This window comes from Carlito syrichta, unplaced genomic scaffold (genome assembly GCF_000164805.1).
Source record: "Carlito syrichta isolate Samal-C Ts95f unplaced genomic scaffold, Tarsius_syrichta-2.0.1 Scaffold93688, whole genome shotgun sequence".
Lineage (NCBI taxonomy): Eukaryota > Metazoa > Chordata > Mammalia > Primates > Tarsiidae > Carlito > Carlito syrichta.
In genome coordinates, this window is record NW_007037784.1 from 285,027 (window position 1) to 311,005 (window position 25,979).

The 25,979-nt window shown below is 40.1% G+C and overlaps 1 protein-coding gene across 4 annotated transcripts in view; it reads right to left on the bottom strand.

The window, feature by feature from the left end:
• Positions 1-4,961: 4,961 nt before the first annotated feature.
• Positions 4,962-25,979, bottom strand: part of KCNIP1 (potassium voltage-gated channel interacting protein 1) — a 399,998-nt gene continuing 378,980 nt past the window's right edge. For 3 of the 4 annotated variants that reach the window (XM_008061094.1, XM_008061101.1, XM_008061087.1), the window contains 7 exons: positions 23,147-23,271; positions 21,614-21,683; positions 20,157-20,227; positions 18,988-19,095; positions 10,111-10,215; positions 9,173-9,235; positions 4,962-5,836 (listed from right to left, as the gene is read on the bottom strand). In XM_008061094.1, coding sequence (XP_008059285.1) covers positions 5,789-5,836; positions 9,173-9,235; positions 10,111-10,215; positions 18,988-19,095; positions 20,157-20,227; positions 21,614-21,683; positions 23,147-23,271 — 590 coding nt within the window. In that variant the 3' untranslated portion in view covers positions 4,962-5,788. Of the gene's footprint in view, positions 5,837-8,153; positions 8,214-9,172; positions 9,236-10,110; positions 10,216-18,987; positions 19,096-20,156; positions 20,228-21,613; positions 21,684-23,146; positions 23,272-25,979 lie in introns of those variants that run through there. The other variant, XM_021713945.1, reaches the window with a different exon arrangement.

Below are 25,979 nucleotides of genomic sequence, written 5' to 3' on the forward strand. Positions count from 1 at the left end.
GGGAGGGAGAGAGAGAGAGAGAGAGAGAGAGAGAGAGAGAAAGAGAGAGAGAGAGAGAGAAACAGATTCATTTTAAGGAATTGTGGGGACTGAAAGTCTAAAACAAATGAGTTGATGTTGCAGTCCCAAGAGTCCCCAAGCAGTCTGGAGGCAGAATCCCTTCTTCCTTGGGGGACTTCTGTCCTTTCTCTTCAACTGATTGGATGAGGCCTACCCACATCACGGAGGGTAATTTGCTATACTCGGGGTCTACTGATTTACACATTAATCTCATCTAAAAAACACCTCCATAGCAATGTCTAGATTAATGTTTGACCAAAACTGGGTATCATGACCTAGCCATGTTAACATGTAAAACTATCACAGTGAGCTGACACAATGTAAAGACTTTATAATCTCCTTTGTTTCATTCCTCTCTGTCTCCTCTCAACCTCTTGTTTTCTTTCCTTCTCCCTTTACTTTCTTTCTTGCTCTTGTCTGTAGAATCTGCAACAGTCTGTCTTCCTCATATCTCCTCAGCCCTTGCCTGTTCTGCGTCAGCATGAGCCGTGAGGGTCCCTGGCCCTCGGGATTTATTGTAGAGATGAGGCCTCGCCAAGTTGGCCAGGCGGGTCTCAAACCTGCTGGCTCAGGCAATTCACTCACCTCGGCCTCCCAAAGCAGGCTTACAGGCTGAGCCACCAAGCCTGGCTTAGTTTAGGTTTTAAGCCTTTCCCTGAACCATCACTGTGGCCGGGGCATGGGAGTAATGATTGGCTTAGCCTAGGTCTGTAAGCTCTTTTCCTAGAAAAGGGAGTGTAACCAGCTTTCTAGAGTCTCATGGGATTGGCTGCCTCTGGGATTCCCCCCACTCTTTGGATTCTGAGTTTTATTGGTCCCCAGTCAGGCACTGGACTGGGTGCTGGACTTGCTGAGTTCTGCCTATGAGGTTGGACCTTATTTTTATGTAGAAGGTCACACTTATTTTGGCTCCTCTAAGAAAGCCACATGGCCATCTTTGCACATGTCCTTGGAATTCTTCCCTTTTAAGAAAAAGTAACTTGGCTTGGATGCATGGGCTTGTTTTCACTGCTTTTCTTGAATAGTTTTCATGGCAGCTGCTTCCTAATGCCTTCTGGTGTTTGCATATCATTAGAGCTAGTTTCAGGACTAGGTGGAGAATGGTCTTCATGCTCACTAAGAAATAAAGCTGGGCATGGATTTGGGCGCTTGGCAGACTTTCAACCCCCTTTCCAGCTATGTGAGCAAGTTCCTCTATGTCTCTAGGCATCATTTTTTCATCTTGAAACACAGATGTCTATAATACCTATCTCACAGGGTGATCTTGAGAATCAGGTGAGATGTTGTTGTCCATGGAGAACCCTTGACCTGAGAGCTGGTCAAGCTCAGCAGTCTGCTCTTCAGATAAGTCTTTCTCTACACCCATATGGTGTAGCCCACCACCCCTGGCCATCTGGGTCACTATCATGTCACACACTTATCCTTTTCATGTCACTTTGTCTAAAATCATTTCATTTGTTGTTTTTTTCCTCATCTGTTTCCTGAATCTGTTTCATTGTAGGTGACTGCTGTGAGAAACTGAAACTCAATCCTGTTGGGAAAGTCCAGGAGATGGTATAGAAAAGACCCCAGAGTACTTCCAACTGAGAGGAGAGGGGTATTTGTTCACCAGCCTTCACCATCATTACCTAAGGGCTATTCCTAGGAGATGTTGATGGCTCAATTCTTCTAGCCTTACCTGGCTATGGGTAGAGAGGGCTGTGTCTTATTCTGTTCTGTGTTGCTATCAAGGAATTCCTGGGACTGAGTATTTGACTGGAAAATTCAAGACTGGACATCTGCATCGGAGGAGGGCCTCAGGCTGCCTCCACTCGTGGCAGAAGGTGAAGGAGAGCCATTGTATGCAGAGATTGCAGGGCAAGAGAGAAGGGGGGAGTGCAGGGATCTTGCTAACAACCAGCTATCACAGGACCTCACTCATTCCAAAGGGAGGACATTAATCTATTGAGGGATCTGCCCCCCATGATCCAAACTCTTCCCACTGGGCCCTACCTTCAACATGAGCTTTGGAGGGGCCAAACATCCAAAACACAGCATGCTGTTGTGACCAGACTCTCTGAAGGTCAGAGTCACAAACAAACACTCTCAGGTGTGTACAGTTGGTAGTGGTTGAGTCCACTTGCCCAGTAATGATGGTGCTAAGGGGCTATGGGCAAGGTGGCCACAGCATCTGCCACATGGTTAGTCCCTATCAGCAGGTAGGTGCAATGATGGTGGTTTAGGAGGAGCAGGATCTCTTTGGGAGAAGTTGGAGATGGAGCCAACCCCCTCTCATGGCTGAAACATGGCCTTTGCTCCATACCCACCAGGACAACCATCTTCCTTTCTGTTGATCATCCATCTGAAGGCCAGTTTTGTATCTTCCTTCCACACTGATTTCTCTCTGAATATCCCCAGCTACTAATCTTCCTTCCAGTATTGGGTGCTCAGGACTGATGTTGATTTCTCACTTGTAGTCTGGTTAACACAGGGAGAAGGGTACCAGCCCTTTCTCTGTTCTGCAGGGAGGTTCTCAGCTCTAGGTGTCCACTGGAATCATGCGAAGAGCATTTAAAGCATACTGATGCTTTAAGGAGCTTCACTTCCAGGGATTCTGATTCAGTTAATCTGGGGTAAGGCCCAGGCATTTGGCACTTCAAAAAATTTTATCTCTGCTTCCAGGTGATTCTGATATGTAACCAGGATGCAGAAGCACTGGCCTAGACTTTGTATAGGCATCTGACACAGGAATCTGAAATGGTTGGAGATATGTCTGGCTTCAGCAGATCAACCAGCTATCATGGGAACTAATAGAGTGAGAACTCACTCACTTCCAAGGGACAGTATTAATCTACAAATGAGAGACCTACCCCCATGACCCAAACACCTCCCATTGGGCCACCTCCAGCACTGGGGAGGCTGAGTAATTTATAAAGGAAAAGGTTTACTTGGCACACAATTCTGATGGTAGGAAAGTTCAAGATTGGGTATCTGTATCTGGTGAGGGCCTCAGGCTGCTTCCACACTTGGCAGAAGAAGGAGAGCTGACATGTGCAGAGATTGCATGGCAAGAAAGAAAGCAAGGGCTCAATTTCTGTATATAATATATATATTTTTTTCTGCTAAGCCTTATGTCATGTCTAGTTTGTTAACCCTCTAATTAGCAGGCGAGCTCTCAGAATTTCTAAATTATTACCAGCATGTCTTAGGGCTACATACTCTCTCATTCATGACCTGTAGGAGAGAGAACATTTTTGTCCCATTATTTCCAGCCCAAGTTTCGAGATTCACACTGTATGAACTAACTTAGGTTTCAAGCCTGTCTCTGAATCAGTTCTTATGGCCAGGAGACATTGCAGATCATGTTCTTCATTCCTATCAATGGTTGTGGTCAGTTCCCCATCTTACAATCACCTTACAGCTTCTAGAGGATTCTGATGTCTGGGCCCTACCTTCAGAGATTCTATGTCAATTTGTTTGGGGTGGAACCCAGGTATTTTTTTCAAAGTTCCCCAAGTGAAAAAAAAATGTTTGCAAGCTATGCCTCTGACAAAGACCTAACACCCAGGATCTATAAGGAACTCAGAGGAAAAAACAAACAACCCCATTAAAAAGTGGGTAAAAGACATGAACAGATACTTCTCAAAGGATGAGATACAAGCACATATCCAGCAGTCTTAGGAAACCACATGACTGCACTCAGGAAGCCCAGATAGAGGAACTGTAGTGTCTACAGTTTTCAACCACAAAAGGCAGCAGCCAGTGGCTATTAGAGGGAAGTATGTCATGAATGCAGGCACTGTTTTGTTGGCCTGCTCAAGTTAGTGGTCCCGTTACCTGAGACATTCCTCTTCTCTTCTCTGCATCTGTTTTCTCATCTGCTACATGGATCCAAAGAAAACCTATGTCTCATTCACTAATTATAGATGAATGAGATTTGTGGCATGTACCATCAGTTCCTTGGGGTGACGCAGAATCCCCTAGTAGAGGGTTCTATGATAGAGTAAGAAGAGTTTAATTTCTGTATGGAGTGCCTGTCTATCAATTGTGCTACCTTAGGCAGTTCCCCTTACCTCTCTGAACTTCAGCATTCTCATCAGTAAAACCAGGACTCCACCTTCTCAAATGCTCTACCATGAACATGAAATAAAATAATGTATATAAGGCCCCTACTGCAGCACCTGGCACATAGCTGGGGTTAAGTATATTACTTTCCTTCCAAGAATGCCATTGTTAGCTCTTAATCTCTTAATGTGAAGACAAGTGATGAAACCAAGACCCACAGCATTCACCATGTTCAACACAAATAATCATTGACTGGTTATAGGCTGCAGCCACTTGATGAACCCCTGGACTCTGAATCCTTCAACAGGAGGTCTTGTCTGCCTCTTCATCTCTAAATCCCCAACCACATCACAAGGGGTTCCAGACTGTCCATGTTAGATGGTCTTAGGAGGGGCAATCTTGTTGGAAGGGAGGTGTTGTGAAGGGTCTTATCTTGAAGTTACTGGTTACAGTATTTACATTTGAATCTGATGTTTGCTTGGGCTGGCTTGGGGGCTGGAAAGGATGATGTTACTGCCTGACACAATGTAATACATTTGACCCTTGAACAACATGGGTTTCTACTGTGCAGATCCATTTATATGTGATTTTTTTCCCTGATCATGATAGAAAAGACAATATTCACAGGATGCAAAACCAGCCTATAAGGGGGGCTGATTTTTTCATGTAGGTAGGTTCTATATGGCCAATCATGGGACTTGAGTATCCTCAGATTTTGGCATACACAGGGGATCCTGGAACCAATTCCCACATATACTGAGGGATGGCTGTACTAAAAACTGAGTGTCAAATAAATGGACTAACATTCTCTTTTCACAACTTACCTCTCCTACCCAATGGAGTCATGGAAGAAATAATTGAGAGTGTAAGAAATAGTTCTGTTTATTGGTTAGAACATGGTATAAAATTACAGCAATTTGCAGGCATTCTGGACTTTTTGGGAGGGACATGCAGTGCTGGGCTCAAGCAGGGGATGGAGTGGAGATATGAACCACTGGGCAATGGCTCCCTTCCTGGGCCTGTTAAGGGATTTGCACTACCAGCACAGATGCTAGTGTGAGATAATTATTGGTCTTTGTCTCTGGAAACAAATGACGTGGGCAGTTTGGGTCATCAGACTATGCCATGCTTAATAATTCAGTCCTATCTCACATGTGTTAAGTGCTGGCTCTCCCAATCTAGTCATGGAAGCTTCCAATTGTTCTTTATAACTCTCATTCTTCCCATCAGTGGAAGTGAAACAGGCACGTTGTTTTGAGAGGCCATCAGAGGATGGTGGGAATTTGGCTCAGGCCCTCTTGCTTCCAGATTCATCAAGGTCTGCTCAACTTTGAGGCAGTGGGCTGGGGGCAACATAAGCAGAAAATTGTGCACTACTGTTTAAGCTTAAGCAGAGGGACCTTCCATAGGGCAACAATGTGAAGAGATGAGCATGCTTCCAAAACAAACTCAGGTTTCATCTTGTCTCTCTCAAGAAGAGGGAGGAGGAAGAGTTGGCAATCAGAGACTGAGCCATGTGATGCTGGGTTCCATAGAAAGTCTTCAGCAGGGGATTCTTCCAAAGTGTAAAAGGCATTTCTGTCCCAAGAGTTGGTGTGTAAAATCAGAACAAGGGTAGATCAGGGTGTTAAGGTGGTTGTTTGGTACAATGTCTCTGAGAGCTGAGTGACTGAGTGTCACCAGATTATATGACATTTTGGAACAGCTGGAGAGACCTCATGATGTTGTCATCCTGGGAAAGGAGGAGGGAAAAAAGAGGATGGTTATAACTCTCTGTAACTTTGGTGAGTAAATCTCAAGCATGAGTTTCCTGTGTGGAAAGAACTATAAAAGGGTATAAGAAACAAGAAGTAAGGGGTGGGAACCTAGAAAGTGATCAATTCAAAGCAAGAAGCATCTCCTCTAGTTTAAAGAGAAATTCAGAAGAAACAAATTATCTAGTAAAACAGTGAGTTGCTTCTTTTGAGAAGCTCTGGGCAACTGCATTTTATCAAATGATTTTTCTATGTCTACCTTGATGATTTCATTTTTTTTCTTTTTTATTCTATTAATGTGATGAATTATATTGACCAATTCTTGAATGTTAAACCAACCTTGCATTCCTGGACTAAATCACATTTGTTCATGATGATTATGTTTTTTTTTTTTTTCAGAGAAAGCATATTTCTGGATTTGATTTTTTGCATTTATGTTCAGAAACACCATACTAGCCTGAAAATTTTTTGTGGTAGCTTTGTCAAGTTTCCATATTATGATTATAATAACCTAAAAACCAGACTGAGATGTTTCCCCTTTTTCTCTATTCCTTGAGTGGTACCATTTATTTCTTCATTGTTTGGAAGACTGTATCAATGAAGCTTCTGAGCCTGCTATTTCCTCTGGGGGAAAGTTTTAAATTACAGATTCAATTTCTTTAACATACCTAAGACTACACAGATTTTCTATTTCTTCTGTGTTCATTTTGATAAGTTGTGTTTTGTAAGAATTTTGTAGATTTCATATAAATTGCCAAATTTATTGCATAATGAATATTGTCATTTTAATGTCTGAAAAACCTGTAGTGATGTTACCAACTTTATTTCTGTATTGAAAATATGAACTTTCTCTCTTTTAAAAATCCATCTTTATAAACACTTATCAAATTTGTTGATTTTTTTCAAAGAGGGAAATTTTGGCTTTATTAGTTTTTTTGTATGTTTCTATTGTATTTTCTCTATTTTACATTTTTCTATCATATGTTATCTGAGATACAGTACTTTCTTTGTGAGTCAGGGTCTCTGTCACTCAGGCTGGAGAACAGTGTCATGATCATGGCTCATCACTGCCTCGACCTCCTGGGCTCAGGTAATCCTTCTGCCTTAGCCTCTCAAGTAGCTGGGGCTAAAGGCATGTGCCACCATGCCCAGATAATTTTTTGTTGTTGCTGATTTTTTTGTAGGGACTAGGTCTCATTATGTTGGTCAGGCTCGTCTCAAACTCCTGGACTCAAGCAATCCTCCTGTCTTGGCCTCCCAAAGTACTGAGATTACAGGCGTGAGTCACCATGCTTGGCTAGTGGTATAATATTGAATATAGAAAATCTCAAATGTTGAATATTAAGCAACATACTTCTAAATCATTGGCCAGAAAGGAAAATATTTTGAGTTAGAATATAATGAAAATATGACTTATCAAATTTCATGGAATCTAAAGCAGTATTCAGCTAAAGTAGTACTCAGACAAAAACTAAATGTATATATTAGAAAAGAATGTTTGAAAACCCAATTATCTAAACTTCTATCTCAAAAATCTGGAAAGAAATCCTTAGAAAAATGAAAATAACAAATCAGAAGGAAGAAAATTATATTATGTTATTAAATTAATGAAGTAGGAAACAGACCTATAATAGAGATAAAGGTTGATACTGGGTACTTGAATCTTTAAAAGTTGCTAGAATGGGGAAGAATTATTGCTTAGTATTTAAGCATATGGGTCCTGGAGTCAGGCTGCTTGGATTCAAGTCCTGGATTTGTCACTTATTAGTTGTATGACCTTGAGCAAGTTATTTAATCTTTCTGTGCTTCTGTTTCTTCATATGTAAAGTGAGGCTAAGCATAATATCACCTGTAGGATGGGTTGTGAAAAACAAGTGAGTTAATTAATAAATAGTAATAGAAAAAGTTGCTGATGTGGGCAAGTAAACTGATTTAAAAACCTCTGTTACCGGATAAGCAGAAAAGCACACTTCAATAGCACATGGTACCTAGCATTTCAATGATAGAGTTCATGTTTCATTTCTATCACTTACTGTGGCCTTAGCCATGTCTTTTAATCTTGGAATGCCTCAGTTTTATTTTCTTAAAAATAGATGTGATCAATATTGCTGTTAAGCCAGTTCATAATGATCAAGTGAAAATATCTCTAACCATCCTGGTAAATAGCTACTGACCTGAGCCTACTTTTCAACCCAGCATCTTCGCCTTTGGCTGCCTGGTAACTTGCCCAGGACCTCTGAACTACCCAACGATCCCTCAATCTTGGGTTAATGGGTTAATACCAACCTTAGTAAGGGTCCTCTAGGGAACTGCTTCAGGGTATTAGTCAGTTCCATGGTCAACGTTCAGTCCATTCTAGTTGTTAAGAAATTTGCATGTCACCTTGTGTCTAGGACATCTACATCATGGGGTTGTTGTGACGTTTATATAATATTCTTGAAACTCAGTAGGTGCTCAGTGTGTGTTAATAACTTCTCCCCTGCATTTGCCTTTCTTCTTGGATGCAGCCCAGAGTAACTGTGTACCTTTCTGAAATAATGTGGGAGTATAAATGCAATTCTCTATAGTAGAGGAAGCAATTATTTTCAGTTCAGCCTCTGGCAGAGACTCTGGGGCCAAGTCTACTCGTTAGACTTAATGAAAGCTGTGGTTCAAGCACCAGCATTACCTGGGGGAGTGTTAAAAATGTCACATCTCAGGTCCCACCCAGACCTATAGAATTAGGATCTGCATTTTAACAAGATCTTCAAGGATATTGTTTTGCACATTAAAGTTTTAGAAGCATTAGTCCAGGACATTTGTATTAAAATGAGGATTTCTAGACCCTACCTCAGTACTAGAGTCTCTGAGATGAAGGCCTAGAAATGGGCACTTTCAGAATCATCCTAGAAAATTTTTATGCATGCTATAAAATTTGAGGATCACAGTTGTAGACTTTTTCCCAAGCTGTTCCCTTGTAGTCTGTGGAATGGGGCATCAAGCAAAAGGCAGGTCGAAAAATGGCAGTGTTGTGCACTTGGGAAGACCCTTTTCACAGAGAGCCCATCTGGGTTTTCATATCTTCAGACCCCTACTTAGGCTGTCTGTTCAGTTCTGTGCTTAACCAAGGCCATCCACAAGCCCAGTTGAAGAGCAGAGATTGCTGGACTTCTGAGTTGTTGCTGGTGTTGTTGTTGGCTCTGATTGAAGGGGTCACAGTAATGGAGGGGTTGCGGGTAGGTGCAGGTTTCTCATACCCTTCCTTCTGCAGAAGCCCAAGTCTCAGATTTCCTGTCTAAGACTTAGGATTACCATGCCCTGAGATCTTTCCTTACCTCCTGACATGATTCAAGAAATTCATCTAAAGTCACGATGCCATCTTTATTTTTGTCCATTTTCTGAAAGACACAACAGAAAGCACTTTAAAGAACCTAGTGATCTGCATTCCAAAGCTTGCTTTTCATTAACCAACATTGCCCTGAGAATGAGGATGATTTTTTTTGCTGGCTATAGAACTCCAGTTAGGTCCTGATTACAGCATTTTGACCCCCAATGAGCTTCCTTAAATCAAAAGACTTGCTCCAGATACTCATAACCTCATTGCTGACATCCTAACATGTCTTCCCTGTCCATCTGTCAGAAAGAACAATGGGCATGAGAAGTTCTGATTCTGGCTCTGTCATATGCTGTGTGACATTGTGCAAGACCTGAGAGGCTGCTGTTTTCCCATCTGCAAAGGGTGGCATTGGACTAGAGTGCACTCTGACATTCTTTGATACTCTACTGCTAGATTATTATTACTAATTTTTACTAAAATGCTACTATGATCACACCACTCCCCTACTCAAGGATCAGTATTAGTCATATATCCTTTACCAGAGCAAGGCTAAACTCTTCCATTTAGGGACCTCACAACCTGGCCTACCCTAGTTTGCAATCTTATTTCCCCTCACTCCTCAGACACAAATGCTTAACACCTCCATGAATATGATTAATAAAATCTTTTGTGCTTACTCTAATCCTCCAATAATTTTTATGAAACTCAGAATTCATACCAGACCACTTGTACTTAATAATATGCTTCCCTGTTCTTTATTGTAGTGTATGCTTGTCTGCTTAATGAGATAATATATTGCTTGAGGACATTGGATCTTATAATTATTTTCTGTTTCCCACAAATTCTTAGTACAAGGTTAGACACAAACTGCTTGCTCAGATGCTTATCGGTTGACTGATCGAAGCTAGGCTTAAAGCTTATGTGCTGTGTGCTTACCTGGAAGAAGACATCCACGTGCTGTCTTGGTGTGTCCTCTTTGAGCACAGGATAGGTGTATTTCCCCATCATGTCATAGATGGCTTTGACAATGTCCATCATCTCCTGGAGAGGGAAAATAAAAGCACACAGTGTGGAAACCATGAGGTCAAGCTCTTCTCAGATGACTTTAGGGCTCCTTGTCCTCCTTGCCAATGAAAGTGATTAGAAGTCCCTTTTCAGCAGATGAAAGGGAATTAGAAAGCAAGCCAAAGGGGCTATCTTCTGGGAGCCTCCTCTTAGAGAGAAAACAATAGAAAATTCTCTTTGCCTTTAGATGCTTCTGGGTAGGTAACTTCTTTTGGGGAATTGTCCTCAGTAAGGGGTGACATGTGTGATCCCTACTCATGGGCTTGAGGCAAGTGACATATTCTGAATTAAAGAAAAGTTAATATTCTGACTTTGAGATTTGAAAATTCTCACAGTTTCTGTTGCTGTTTTAAGTTAAGAAAAATGAACAAATAGCCAAGATTATCCACAGGGCACTTGAGGTCATTGACTGCACAGACTGGGTCCCTTATTAAAAAGATCAATCCTCAAGTCCACCCCAAACCTATTGAATCAGAGCATCTTAGGACTAGGTCCTAGGAATCTCTATTTTTATCAAGGTACATTAGGAACCATTATTCTCATCATCTTGGCCCCTAACTCGGAATGGAGATAAAAGAAGTTTCAGCATGTTCGATGTGGTGTCTACAGAGATCCAGGGGACAGCCTCTCTCTTGGATTCCTTGCCTGCCACTCCTGATTCCATGTGTTTATTTTATTTTATTGTGGGTTTTTTTGGTCAGTTTTTAACCTATTATTGAAAATTTTAGACTTACAGAAAAATTACAGAAATAGTCCTGTGCAGTCATGTATACTTTCACCCAGCTTCCTTTAACGTTAACAGCATATATAAACAGAGCACAATTATCAAAATGAGGAAATTACGATTGCTACAATATTATTAACTAAACTATAGAGCTTATTCAAATTTTGTCAGTTTTTCCACTAATGTCTTTTTTCTCTTCGAGAACTCTACATTAATTGTTGTGTCTCCTTAGTTTCCTCTAATCTGTGACAGTTTCTCATTCTTCTTTGTCTTTCAAGACCTTGACCTTGACTTTTGTTATGAGTACTGGTCAATTATTTTGTAGAATAAATAATTCTACAGTTATTTATTTCTCACTTTGAATTAGTCCTTGGTTTATTTATGGTTAGATTGAAGTCATTCATTTTCGGCAAGAATGCCATAGAAGTGATGTTATATCCTTCTCAGTGCATCATATCAAGGAGGTATATAGTTGATATGTCTTATTACTGATGATGTTAAGCTTGATCATTTGATTAAAGTGGTGTCTGTAAAGTTTCTCTGCTGATTTTAGTAACTATCAATGGATTTTGCCTGCAAAAATTGTTACCGTAGTGATTGCCTACTGATAATTTTTTATTGCCTTTATTCCTTCCATACTTATTAACTGGAATTCTTTTATAAGGAAGAGCTGTTCCTTCTCCCCATTTATGTATGCTTTTATGTATGATTATAATCCAATACTATCAATTTTGTTGTTGTTGTGGCTCAAATTACTCTTGCTTTGGCTACTGGGAACTCCTTCAGGTTGACTCCTGTAGCCTTTTGGCATGCCCCATCCTTATTCTTTTCTTTTTCTTTTAATACTTTTTAGCACTACAAGTACTCTAGACTCATCTTGTATTTTTCTTTCACAGTCTGGAATCAACCATTCTCCAAGGAAACGGGTTCTTTTTTACTGAAGAATAGTAAGGTGCTAAATGTGCTCCCTGGTGTAGGGTCTTCTTGCCCTGAGAACCCTCAATGGACAGGAAATATGTGTCTTTATCCATGTGTTTATTTAAAAATGTGTGCTTTACAAGCTCTTTGCTTCTACATGGCCATTGAGATCTTTCCTGTATGAATGCTTTTTTTTTTTTTTTTTTTATCAGAGAAAGAACTTAAAGACTAATCTTGATTGCTCTCTCAGGATTTTTATTGCCTACACATGGATGAGACTATCTCCAAATAATGACCAGAGGAAGAGCCAGCTATATTTTCTAAGAAGCTGCTGATCTACACTTCCTTTTTCTTTTAAGACACATTTAATAAATCCTGGCATCCAGAGGGATCTGGTGTGTATTAACAGGAACAATTCAGTCTAGCTGGCAAATTATACAAGGGAGCAGAAGTTAGTAAGATTATTCAGTGACAAAATAATGACTGAACCCAAGTTGATGACCAAGTGATTCCCATTTTAGGGTTCTTTATGTATTTTGCAAAGTAGTATTTTAATATTTGGGAGTATTATATATTTGAATATGTGTACAAGCATTTAGTTGTTTATAAAATTGATATCAAATATACTACCTTGTAAAGTGATTGTATGTATGTATCACACTAATTTTTATATCATATTAATCTTTCATAATTTTAAATGGCTATCTGGTATTCTATTATATGTAGTTACTGGAATTCATTTTACAAATCTGCTATTAGTGGATATTATTCTTTTCACAATTTTGTAGACTGTTACCTGAAGACTGTTCTTGCTTTTAAGTTTTTTGTATCAATTGCTTTGGGACATAAACAAGATGTGGCTTTTTCTGGGTAAACGGGATGCATAATTTTTAAGGTTTTGATGTATATTACTCAAATACCTTTTAGAAATATTGTATCATAACACTCTCACCAACAATGTATGAAAATCACTTTCTATTAATTTTTGGCAAAGATTTTAAAAAAATCTTTGCAATTTAATAAATAAATGACATTTCATTGTTTTAAAAATATGCTTTACTTTCTTAGTGAGGCTTTTAAATGTATATATTAACTATTTTAATTTCTTTTCCCATAAACTATTAGTTCATCTGCTTTGCTCATTGTGTTCATCTATTTCTCACTGGATTGTGAGAGCTCTTTACATATTTTGATAGATTAAAAAAAATATTTTTAAGCATCAATCATGTGCTAAATACTGTGTCAAAGAAATAGAAAGATAAGCAAGATAAATATGATCCTTGTTTTTGTTAAGGTGAATGCCTATGAGGAATATCAACCCTTTCTATCACCATAAGTGCAAATGCTTTTAACTAGTTTATCACTTGCTTTATCAACTTTATTTATGGTATTTTCGATGTATAAAATGTTTAAATGTTTAAAGAGTAAAGTCATCAATAATTTTTAAATTATTTCTAACTTTGATTTACTGTTTTCCATTCTAAGACCTGATATTTACATATGATTTTTAGTTCCTTTGTAGTTAAAAATCAATTGTATATGCCTATAATTATTTTGGGTGTATGATATTAAGTGAAACTATTTATTTATTGCCAAACTAGCTAACCAGTTTTCCCAGAATTATTTATTTAATTATTCATCAGTCTTTAGTCTCTATTCAAAATGCTCCCTTTATTATAAACCAAGTTGTTATTTGTAGCTGCGTTTTCTAGTCGATTTTGCTGATCTGTCTGTTCCCCTGCTAATATTAAAATGTTTTAATAGTTTCAGCTTTATATTATATTTCAATATCTAATGGAACAAATTCATTTTTATTCTTTTTGAAAATTACCTTTGCTATTCTCATCTGATTACTCTTCCAATGTAACTTTATAACAACTGTGCAAAATTCCCTCCTCAAATAACACTTTCATGCTGATTAGAAATAAAATAAATTTAAAGTTAATTAGAGAATTTCCATCTTTATAATATCTTTATAAGATATCTTTATAACGTACTCCTCTTTGGAAAATGGGATGTTTCTCTACTTATCTAAGTATTCTTTTTTGTGTTTCTCAGAAAACTTTTTCCTCATCTAAGTTATAAATACTTAAAAATGCCCATGTACTTTAAATTTCATTATCATTATAACTAGAATATTTTGGTTACAGTTTTCTAACTAGTCATAACTGACATAGTGGCCAATTGATTTTTTTTTAATATGTATTTTATTACTAGTCACCTTACTGTTTTTTTTTTAAAGTTCTAATTGTTTTAAGTTGATTTTCCTGTCTTTTTTTCTGGTAGAAGAAAATTATATAATTAACAAAGGAAGTATAATTTTTCAAACTTATATCTCATTTTTTCCTGTATTTGAAGCACTTGAAGGAAATGTAAACAGTGGTGGTGTTTGGCAATGTGTACTCTCTTTCTTCCCTTCAGTATTACCATAAAGTATTAAGCTGTGTACTAGGCTGGGGTATTTTCTATTATGCTGCAGAAGTATTTTATTCTTCATTTACTGAGATGTTAATAGATGTTAATGAATAGTAGTTATATTTTTATCAAATGGTTTAATCTTTTGATACTGATATGAGGTATTATGTAATCGACTTTCTCTACTATTGAGCTATTCCTGCATTCCTGGAATAAACTTTATCCTAGCCATGTGCATTTCTTTAGGTAGATCACTGGGACTTATTTCCTAGTGTCTCATTTAGGATTTGTGAGTGAGGTTAAATTCTCGTTTTCTCTTTTCTGCTGTCTTTGACAGGATTTTTTCAACACTTTTTTTGAGTACCTCCTATTGGGGAGATACTTCCATCTTATAAGTCCCCCCACAATAAACCAAATGTATCAGAGCATAATTTACTTACAACAAATTTACACATTCTAAGTGTGCTGTTTGATGAGTTTTGACAAATGTATATACCCACGTAACCACCACGACACTCAAGATGTAGAACATTTTCATAACCACAGGAAATTTCTTCATGCCCCTTTGCAGTAAGTGTCTCTTAACCTTGGGCACCAGGCAACTGTGTATCTAATTCTGTCCCTACAAAATAGTGTGTATTTTCTAAAATTTCATGTAAATGAAATAATACAGAATAAACTCATTTGATTCTGTCTTCATTCACTAAACATAAGGCTTATGAGATTTGTGCATAATGTTGCATGTAACGGTAATTTACTTCCTTTACTGCATTGGTTGGATACACTACAATGTATTTATTTGTTGCTCTATTGACAGACGTTTGGGTTGTTTTCAGTTTAGGGACTATTATGAATAAAGCTGCTATGAACATCTCTGTACAGGTCTTTATGGAATTATACATTTCCATTTCTTTTGGGAAAATACCTAAGAGTGGGATATCTGGGTTATGTTAAGTGCACGTTGAATTTTATCAAAGACGCTAGAATGTTCTGCAAAGTGTTTGTACCGTTTTACATTTCTAGCATCTATTTATTGGAGTTTCCATTGCTTAACACCCTTGTCAGCACTTGATATTGCCAGTCTTTTCACTGTAGCTATTCTAGTAGGAGTGAGTTGTATTTTGTTGTCGTTATAATTTGCACTTCTTTGAAGACCAGAGAGATGGAGCAATTTTTCATGAGCTTATTTTGACCATTTACATATCTTCTTTTTTGAAATATCTGTTTAAATCTTTTGTGTATTTTAAATTGAGTTGTTTATCTTCTTATTAAGTTGCAAACATTCATTATATATTTTGGATACAAATCTTTTGTCAAGTATATAATTTGTTACTTTCATTTCCATTTTTAAAGGTGTCTTCTGAGGATCAGAAATTTTTGCTTTGATTAAGTCAGATTTATCATTTTAAGATATCCATTCCTGCACCAAAGTTGTGAGGATGTTTCTCCTATGAAAACAGCTTTCATTTTTATATGTTAATCTATGACCCACTTCAAGTTGATTTTTGTGTTTGGCATGAGATAAAGGTTAAGGCCCATTTTTGTTTCCAAGTGGATATATGGTTGTTAAAAAAAGCATTTGCTGGAAACATTATTCTTTCTCTTTTGGGTGGGTTTTTTTCTGGACTTTCTATTTTGATTCATTGATCTATGTATCTATCCTTATGCCAATTCCCCACCATTATGAATACTGTATCTTCATACTAAGTCTTGAAATATGTAGTTTCAGGCCTCCGACTTTCTTCTTTTTCAGTTGTTTTTCAATTCCTACAAAATGCCTGCTTGTATTTTGATTGTAATTGCACTAAATCTATAAAGCTAATTTGGGAGAATCTACATCTGAACTATGCTGGGCCTCTCAACCCCTGAGCATTATACATCACTCTGTTTATTTAGGTCTTTACTTTCAGCAATATTTTGTAGTTTTCAGTGTATGAGTCTTGCATCTATTTTCTTGAATTTATCTCAAAGAAATGTGCTTTTTTAGTGCCATCACTAGTGACATTTTTTCCTTAATTTTCTGTTTGTTGCACATAAAATTACACATAATTTTTGTAAACAGAACTCACATCCTGGCACCTTGTTAAATTCATTTATTTCTAGTAGTTTTTTAAAAAAATAAACTCTTAGGATTTTCTATGAATATAATCATGTCATCTACAAATCATGACCATATTAATTCTTCCTTTCCATCTATATCCCCCCGGTTTCTCGTTTTTTCACCTAGATTTCCTTGTTTCCTTGTCTTACTCTTTTTTTGGAGTCAGAGTCTCACTCTGTCACCCAGGCGAGAGTGCAGTGGCATGCTTACGGCCACTGCAGCCTCGACTTTTTGGGCTCAGGCGATTCTTTTGCCTCAACCTTCATGCTACCACATCTGGCTTGTTTTTTTGATTTATTGTAGAGACGAGGTCTCACCAAATTGCCCAGGCTGGTCTCGAACCCCTGAACTCAGGCAATCTTCTTGCTTTGGCCTCCCAAAGTGCTGGGATTATAGACTTGAGCCACCATGCCTGGCCCCCTTGTTTTATTCTTGATCTTGATGGAAAGCATTCATTTTTTCACCATTAAGTGTGATGTTAGCTGTAGGGATTTTGTAACTTCTTTATATGAGATTGAGAAAATTCCATTCTAATCTTAGTTTATTGGGAGTTTCATCATGAATGGATGTTGATTTTTGTCAAATGCTTTCTCTGCATCTATTGAATTAATATGTTTTTCTTCTTTATTCAGTTGATATAGTGAATTACATTGATTTTTGAACGTTAAACCTATCTTGCATGCCTAAAATAAACCTCACATAATCATGGTGTATTACCTCTTTAAAAAAATCACAGGATTCAGTTTGCTAATATTTTATGAAATATTTTTGTATCTGTGCTTAGGGATACTTGTTTTCAGTTGTCTTCTCTTGTAAGAACTTTTTTTTCTGGTTTGGGTATCAGGGTGCTGTTGTATTTGTAAAATGAGCTGGGAAGTGTTCCTTCCTCCTCTATTTCTAAAAATTTTTTTGTAGGATTGACATTATTAGAATTCACCAGTAAGATACCTAGTCATAAATTTTTCTTTGTGGGAAGGCTTGAAATTGTGAATACAATTTTTCTAAATGATAGGGAGCTCTTCAGATTTTCTCATTCTCTCTGAGTCAGCTATAGAACTTTGTGCCTTTGAAAAAACATATCTATCTAGCAGCTTCCCAATGCAATACAGCTGGGCCCCTCACCCTAGCCCTCTACCATCTGACGCTCCATCTTGCACCCGTCTTCTCCTTCACATCTTCATCGGCAGCCAACGGGAAGCCTTTCTGTTTCTGATTCATATGAAGTTCTGTATTGCCTCAGAGCCTCTCTAGTGGGCTGTTCCTTCTGCCTGGAATGTTTTCTTGGGTTTTTGCACGACAGGTTCCTGTGTAACAACATCTCCTTCCTTGCTGAGATATCTTTTACCTATTGACTTACATTTTGTCTGTTTGTTGCCCATCTCTCTACACTGCATCATGAGGGTGGGGCCTAGACTAATTGCTCATCTCTGAATCTCCAGAAAATCTGGAAAATCTAATAAACTCTCAAATGTGTGTTAGGCAAATACACAACTGAATGAATGAGGAAGGAAAGTTGAGTAAGCTCTTTGTACTTTAGTTTCCTCTCTGTAAGAAAAGAACCTTACAGGGTTGAGGTGAACTTCAGAGATGATATCCATATCTCCAAGCACTGTGCCTGACACGCAGGAGCTCAGCAGGTGGGATGCCACAGGATGTATAATTCAAGCTTCCACAGAGATACCAGGTTACAGTAAACACCAAAGTGAGGTTTGAGATAGATCTCTGGGTATTTCACTGGCTAGACATATATCCTCTGAGGTTCTAAAAGTGTCAAGCAGTGAAGATTCAGAAGTTACTTGTGATGATTTGTTTTTAAAATTTTTTATTTTATTTTATTTGTGGAGCACATGTGAGGATTTGCTACATAAGTAAATTGTGTGCAGGTGAAGTCTGGGCTTCTAGTGAGCCCTCTCACCCCCGATAGTGGGTCTGATGCCCAGTGTGTGGATGGGTGCCCCTTGTCCCTCTTCCATCCCTCCTTCCGTCCCTCCCTCCTTTAGCAGTGTCCCAGGCATCTGTTGTTCCCACCAGTGTGTTTACGTGGCCAGTGATCGGGGCCTGCCTACGAATGAGAATATGCAGTATTCAGTTTTTTGTTTCTGTGGCAGTTGCGGTGATTTCTTTCGAGACAACTGTGCCTTCCACCACCCCCTTCTGTGGTTGTATTAATGGGCCAAATGGGTTGTGGGTAATATAATCCAATTGAAATCCCCTTCCCTTAAAAATTTTTTTCTTCCAGTTGCTGCCTGTGATTCTACCATTTCAACTTTTAGCTTCAACTTGTGGTTACAAACCCATCAAAATACAGATTCTCTAGGGAAAAGTACCTCTATACCAAAACAAGTCATTTTCATCCCCTATATAACATGATTAAATTTGTGGGACCTGGTGAGAATGAATCTGCTTAATACTTAGTTTGTGGGCATCTGGGGATAGGAGAGGGTAGGGCAACGAGGAAGACCATCTTTATTTTGCCAAGGACCAGCTCTGTTAGTCCCAAAGCAGATCTGGTCTCATTCAGACAAGGCTGTCCTCATGCCTGGGCTGTTTTCTGCCAGCTTTCTTGAACCCCTGGCCTCAGCACACTTACCTCTTTGTTTATGTATCCATCTTTATTGATATCATACAAATTAAATGTCCACCTTAGTTTCTCATGGACGGTTCCTCTCAGTAAAATCGACAGAGCAGTTACAAAGTCCTGAGAAATGGAAAAGGCGAGAGTGATATTAACCAACTAAGTCGTCAGGGGGGATGAAGCTGTGTTTTGGGTCAGACCCTGTGATGCTTTTATAGAATGGTGCCTCTCACGTCCTCTTTTAAAAAATTCAATTCAATTCAATTCAATTTTAATTTTGGAGTTGTGAGGTACAAGTGAGGGTTTGCAACATAAGTAGGCTGCATGCCGGTGAAGTTTGGGCTTCTAGCTGACCCTAGCTTCCCCAATAGTGGACCTGGTACCCACCATGTTGCCCTGTGCCCCCCACCCACTCCCTCCTCTAACCATGCCCGAGACTGCTGATCCCACCCTTGTGCTAATGTGACTAGTGTTCAGGGCCTGCTTATGAGCGAGAACATGCGGTGTTCGGTTCTTTGTTTCTGTGACAGTTCACTTACGTCCTCTCATCTGCCTGGAGGATGCGGCCACGCTAGGCGAAGAGCTCCTGCCTTCCCATTCCTACCCTGCCCCACTTTTGGAAGGCGCCCCCTTGAGGAAGAACGGAGCTCTATGAGACACACGTCAACACAGCCTCTCCTGCCAGTGCCTGTCCTGTGGCTGCAGTGGTTTATCATCTGAGTGGCTGCATAGTCTAGTGGCTAGGGACGTGAACTGTGGACACATGCTGGCTGTGTCCTAATCCCCTCCTTCAGCATTGCTTCACTGTTTGACATTGGGGAAGCTACTCAGTCTCTCTTTGCCTTATTTTCTCCCTCTGTAAAAGGGTTATAAATAATAGAATCCTACCTTATGGAGTTATTGTGGGCATAAAATGAGTTAATGCATGCAAAGTGCTGGGTGCAGAGGCTGCCGCATGGGAAGCCTTCATTATCAGTCCCCTGAATCCCTGAGTTTCCGCAGAGCAGGGGATGCTGCTTCTTCTCCTCTCCAGCCTGAGGAAATACTTAGTGAATGGATAAAGGTTTCTTTGTCTTGACTCTGAGCATTTGGTAGTCCAGCCTTTCTCCCAATGCCCCCAGGTTTGGAAGGAGAGGTGATGCAGAACCAGGGGACCCCAGAGTGGACCCAAGAGACCAGCATACCTCGAACTTCACGGAGCCTGTCTGGGTGGTGTCGAAGGCATTGAAGAGGTAATGAGCGTACGTGCTGGCATCTGCAAGGCAGAGAGGGAAGAGCAGGTGATGGGGAAGGGCTCTGAATAGGGGAAGAAGAGCACTTCAGAATTGAGGCAGGGTTTCCACAAGAAAGAGAGGAGGAGGATGCTGGGATGGCAGAAAGGAGAAAAATCACAGAGCAGGGCCTGTTTGCTCACCTCCTGGGGTTTAGGTGGGGACTGTGTTCTAGCAAGAGGCAAGACAGACCCTTGCCCTCCAGGAAGCCATCCCAAAACACTTTCCTGCCTTCTATGTGTGGAATCCTTGTAGATGATTGACACGGTGACAACGTGAAGAGGTAGCCCCATGGATGAGCACCCTCATGGGAGCAGACAGACCTGGGCTTCATTGATGCTTTCTCACCACATAGCTGTATAACTATAGGCATCTAATGCAACCTCTCTGAGTTCCCCTTTTCCACCTCTGTATAATGGCATGTAGCCAGACTTATCTCTTAGAATTTTTGAAAAAGTATGCTAAACTTGAGTCATGCCTGGTACATAGTAAGAACTCAATAAAGAGTGGCTCAGTGGAACTTAGTAAACTGTGATTCGGGGCCTGCATGGGAAAGAAGCTGTCCCCTCAACCCGGGGTGGGGGGCCTGCACACCTAGGAAGGACCTGTCTGCTGCAGAAGAAGCCCATGAGAAATGGCCCAATAAGTGTTTGGGATGCTCGGATCTCTGTTTTGTCAGAACTCAGGGAAGGGGCCCTGCAGGAGACAGTTCTTGGGGACAGGAGGAAAGGTGATGTGATACTTGGAGGCCACGGGAGGAGCCACTGATGTGGTCCCAGCCTTATGGGGCAGGAGCTGGTTCCCACAAGGAGTCAGACAGGACACCAGAGCAGGGGCTGTCACCTGGACATGCATAAACTGCTTTGGGCTCCCTGTCTCCTTTAGGATTTGTTTGTTTTCATAGAACTTTTGTATTTACTAAGGTTCTTTTTCAAAATCCCAGCTTGTCTCCGCTGTTTTAAGGAAGAGAATAGAAAGTGTCCTGGACAATGGTGGAGCCAACATGACAAAGTTTTACCTCAGACACGTGTGGGATCTAATCCCAGTCTGCTATTCATAGCTGTGTGATCTTGAGTAAATTGCTTAACTTCTCTGAAACTCAGTTACCCTATCTGGGATTGTCCTACCTGCTTTCTTGAGCTGTTATGAGACTTTATGATATTACATTATCATTCTTCCTTCCCTCCGGGAGTGGGTTCATTTTCAGAGTTCTTTTCTGCTAGAGCTTTAGAGAATTCCACATCTTGTAATAAGGGAGGTATCCTGCTCTGAGTTCTCTCTTCCTTTTTGAGGAAGAGTGGACTTGGTAGAAGAGAAGGCTGCTCACCAGAGAGGGTGTTGGGTAGGATCTTATTCAAGGTCAGACTCACCGCCATGAGGGAAAAACTGAGCATAGATCTGCTTGAATGTTTCTTCATTGACCACACCACTGGGGCACTCCTGTGTGAAGAGGAGAGAGAGTCAGCGGATGGTGTCTGGAGGTCTGCACCAGGGAGGACTGGACCCATTCTTGGAGCTAGTGATTCCTGGTGGGTAGGGACTGGACAAGCCCCTGTGCATCTCCATGTCTCTAAGGTGAGCGGCCAGCAGGTAGTGCCACCTTGGGACTAAAGTCCTTTGCAAAATGATGAGACATTGTCAGAGAATGGGCACCATGATGTAGAAAGAATTTGGGCTTTGGGATTAGAAAGGACTGGATTTGGATCCTGATTTAGCCAATTCTAATCTTTGTGACTTGGGCCAAGTCAGTCTCTGATCCTCAAATTCCTTACCTGTAAAATGGAGCTAACAGTACTCTCTCAACAAGGCTACTGAGAGGTTTAATATACATGCCTGCAGTTAGGGGGTACTGGGTTCATGGTAGATGCCAAGCAATGTCAATTTTTTCTCTTTCCTGGATGCTAGTCCCTCTCAACCCAGTGCCCATCTGGAAAACCTTCCCACAGGGCCTTGCTCCAACCCCACTGCCCACTGCCTCCTCAAGATCAAGAGGAAAGGAACCCTAATGATAGGAAACCAGGCACTTGGCCAGTGCAGTCAAGGCTGTTGTAGAAGGCAGAGGCATCCCAGGCTTGTCAGACAACTTCCAGGAGGTGTTGGAATCCCTATCAGTCAGCATCTTGGAGAACATGGAGGCTGTGGTCAGTTTGAAATTGGCCAAGCTCTACCTACAGACCACGTCCGGAGGGAGGGTGGCCGGGAGCACCTCCCTCTAGCCCACCCCGCCCCACCCTACCCTGGGGTTTGGCAACACGATGCTGGGAGTTAAGCTTTTAAAAAAATAAAGTAAAACAACACCAAGGATGGGATTTGAGAGCTCTCAGACTGACCTAAGAAGGCAGGAACGTGATTAGTGCATTTGAGGCAACAGCTAACCCCCATTCTCTGATTCTACCTTTGATTGTGGCTTGACTTCCACATGGCTCACAGAAAGAGAAGGTCCCCACAAGGGGAGAGGAGTGTCTAGTCTCATTGTCAGCTCTATTTCTCATGGTAAATTAATACTTTGACCCTTGGGTTTACACTTCAGTTTCTGTGAGCCTGGTTAGTATAAAACAGCAGATCCGAATCCCATCATTTGGGGGCACCACCAAGATGGAAAGTGTGAATGTGTTATGTGCTAAGGCTAGAACCTGGGCCAGGTTGAATCCGCCAAGGTTGTGCCACCCTGTGAAGTTTCTGGGCAGTTGAGCAGCTTACTGTCTTATGAGATTGCCACACCCTCGCCTGGAGCCTTCTGTTCTGTCCAGGTGATGTTGCTCTCAAGTCTCCTTTATAGAGGTGGCCCTCCTTGTACAACCACACATATGGGGAACTTCCTTTTGAACTTCCTTGGCATTTGGGAGAGTTTGGCCCCAAACGGAAGATCCCACCCGGGTCTTCAGAGTCTGTGTGGGTCTTACATTTTTGAAGCCTCGATAAAGGACTTGCAGCTCCCTCTTAGTGAAGTTGGTCTGGGCCTCAAGCTGCTCCAGTCCCTCAGGCCGATGGCAAACCATGGTCATCTCCAGCTCATCTTCAATCTTATCTGGAACCAGAGGAGATGGCGTTGGAGTGGTTGACCTCAGGGGTCATTCTTGTTAGACAACAGTCTGGGCTGTCAAAGAGTAGGGTCACAGTCTAGGAACTGGGGATGTGGGCACTGCGGGTGGCCTTCCTGCCTCGAACCCCACTTCCCTGCCAGTCTCTGTCTCACCCCAGGCCACCTCGTTACTGTAGGTGTCAGTTACCACGTAGGGAAGGGGCTTCAATGTTGGTGTAAACATGTTCCAAGTGGAGATGAAGGAAGAAACGCTCAAAGCAAGCTGGTATGAAATTATTTCCCTTGCTTTCAAAATAACCTCTTTGCATATTCAAATTGCTGCCTACTGAGATTTCTGAATATTCCAGAGACACAGGTGAGTGAACAGAATGATAAACACTATCAAAATAGCAAAGGGAAACAAATCTAATTAAAAAGGAATAAATTCTCATGATTTAGGCCAACTAGAGAAAGGCTAGCATGATTTAGCAGTTATGGCATGTTAAATATTAATTATAAGAGTCTGAATGTATTTACAGCATATTGTTTTGTAATATCTGCTAGACATCCTTAAATACTAGAACAATGACTTAAATGGGAGCTGCTTTGTATAAAGCATTTGAAGGGCTCTAAAAACAGTTGTTGTAAATAGTAGCTTAACTGCGCCTCCTGTATGCACCATACTGTGATACAGTGTTGCACTAGGTATTTAGAAAGTGTCTGTCAGTTAAAGCAGTGATCCTGACCATTTCCCCTTGAAAAATCACAGGTCCAAATCAGCTTTTTTTTTTAACCATCACAGTGGGGTGAGTATTTCTCTCTGGGCCCTACCAGAATGCTTTCTATAAATTCACTCCAATCAAAAATCAATTGCCAGCTAACCTTCTCTGTTATCATGCAGACATTACTGAATCCATATATTGAACGACTGTAAATCTGGGCTGTGAGAATAGTGGTGAGATGACAGCTACTGGGAACATACACATTCCACATCACACACTGTGATGACCCAGGATAGGGACAGGCTGAGTTTCTACATGTGCATTAAAGCGTGTGCATTTCTCTAATCAGTGTCAGTCTCTTGGCATCGCACTTTCTCTGTCATTGTCACTTTCCCTTTTGAGACATTGATCCCAATACAAAAGGAATTCATCAAATTAAGTTTGTATCTAGTAAATATCCCCAAAGGTAATAGATGTTCGTGTAAGGCTCCAATAACTTGGTAATTATTCCAAATTGTCATCTTTCTTACATGCCGGGCAACATACTTCACCTTATCCTGCTGGGAGTAAGACAGATGATTCAATATAAATAAGAAACTGTTTATACCATATAGTGACAAGTGGCCAATTTCTTCATAATTCATAATTTTTACAGAGTCTTTTATTGTTATGATGTTTGTAGCTAATGACTTAAGTAGCAATTATCTAAACACTAAAGCATTTCTATGTAAATCAAAGGCCTGATTCTCAATAACACAAAAAGAAAAGGGAAAAAAATCATATAAGTTTAGTTCAGAATGTGCATGTATATTTTACATGTGTTTTACATTCATTTTAAAACAGAAATCAATTTGTGACTTAAATCTCCTAGCATTAGATCTAATCACACGTTTATTTTTAAAATGCACTTATGTTTAACTAAATATATTCTAAAAAAACTTTAGAAGGGGGCTGCAAATATTTTCCATCTCTCTTATTCCTATTAGGAATTCTCTTTGGTGCTACCCAGGTGGGCCCAGTAAAGGAAGAAGTAGGAGCAAAAATTTTATTAAAAAGTAAATAAGCCAGGCACTGTGGCTCACATCTGTAATTCCAGCACTTTGGGAGGCTGGGGCAGGAGGATTTTTTGAGTCCAGGAGTTCGAGATCAGTCTGAGCAACATAGCGAGATCTATGGAAATGTATTTTTGGAATAAATGATGTATTTTGAAGGCATTCAGTATGTTTATGTTTATTTTACCCAGAAGCATAAAATAAATTTTTATAGTATCATCTTATTCCTTAATCTCTCTGTGACTGAATTCTTGAAAAATTCAGGATGATTTTTTTGCAGACGTTTAAGAGAAACTTTCTGACGCAGAAACAACCCTCCCATTCACTGACTCCCATCCACTGCCTTTATAAAAAATGCACTAAGTAATTATTGAGATATTAACTATTAAACCCACTTAATTAAGGTGGAACTGGACTTTATTAATAAATTATTTGTTTGCTGTCTGGACAGTGGGATCAATTTTCATATCAAACAGGTTATGTAATATCTGACTATCTGGATATTGATTGCCAAGTCTTTGTTTTCTTTTGCTTTTTCATTATTCACTAATTGTCAGGCTGTGGTAACAGTTACAGAAGGAAATTTATGTCTTTGGGGCTCCAGATGCTGGGAAGTGGCCTGGCTGTGGATGTCAGGGACTTCAGCCAGTGGCTCTCTCTTTCCCCCGCCGTATTTTATAGTAAGAACTACTGTACATCACAATCCAGTATATACACTTACAAAGTTTTCATGAAATTTCTCTTTTTTTTTTGATCCAGGGTCTTACTCTGTTGTCCAAGGCTAGAGTGCAGTGGTGTGATCACAGCTCACTACAGCCTAGACCGCCTAGGCTCAGGCAATTCTTCTGCCTCAGTCTCCCGAGTAGCTGGGATTGCAGGCATATGTTACCACACCTGGCTAATTTTTTTGATTTTTTTTTGTAGAGACAAGGTCTCGCTA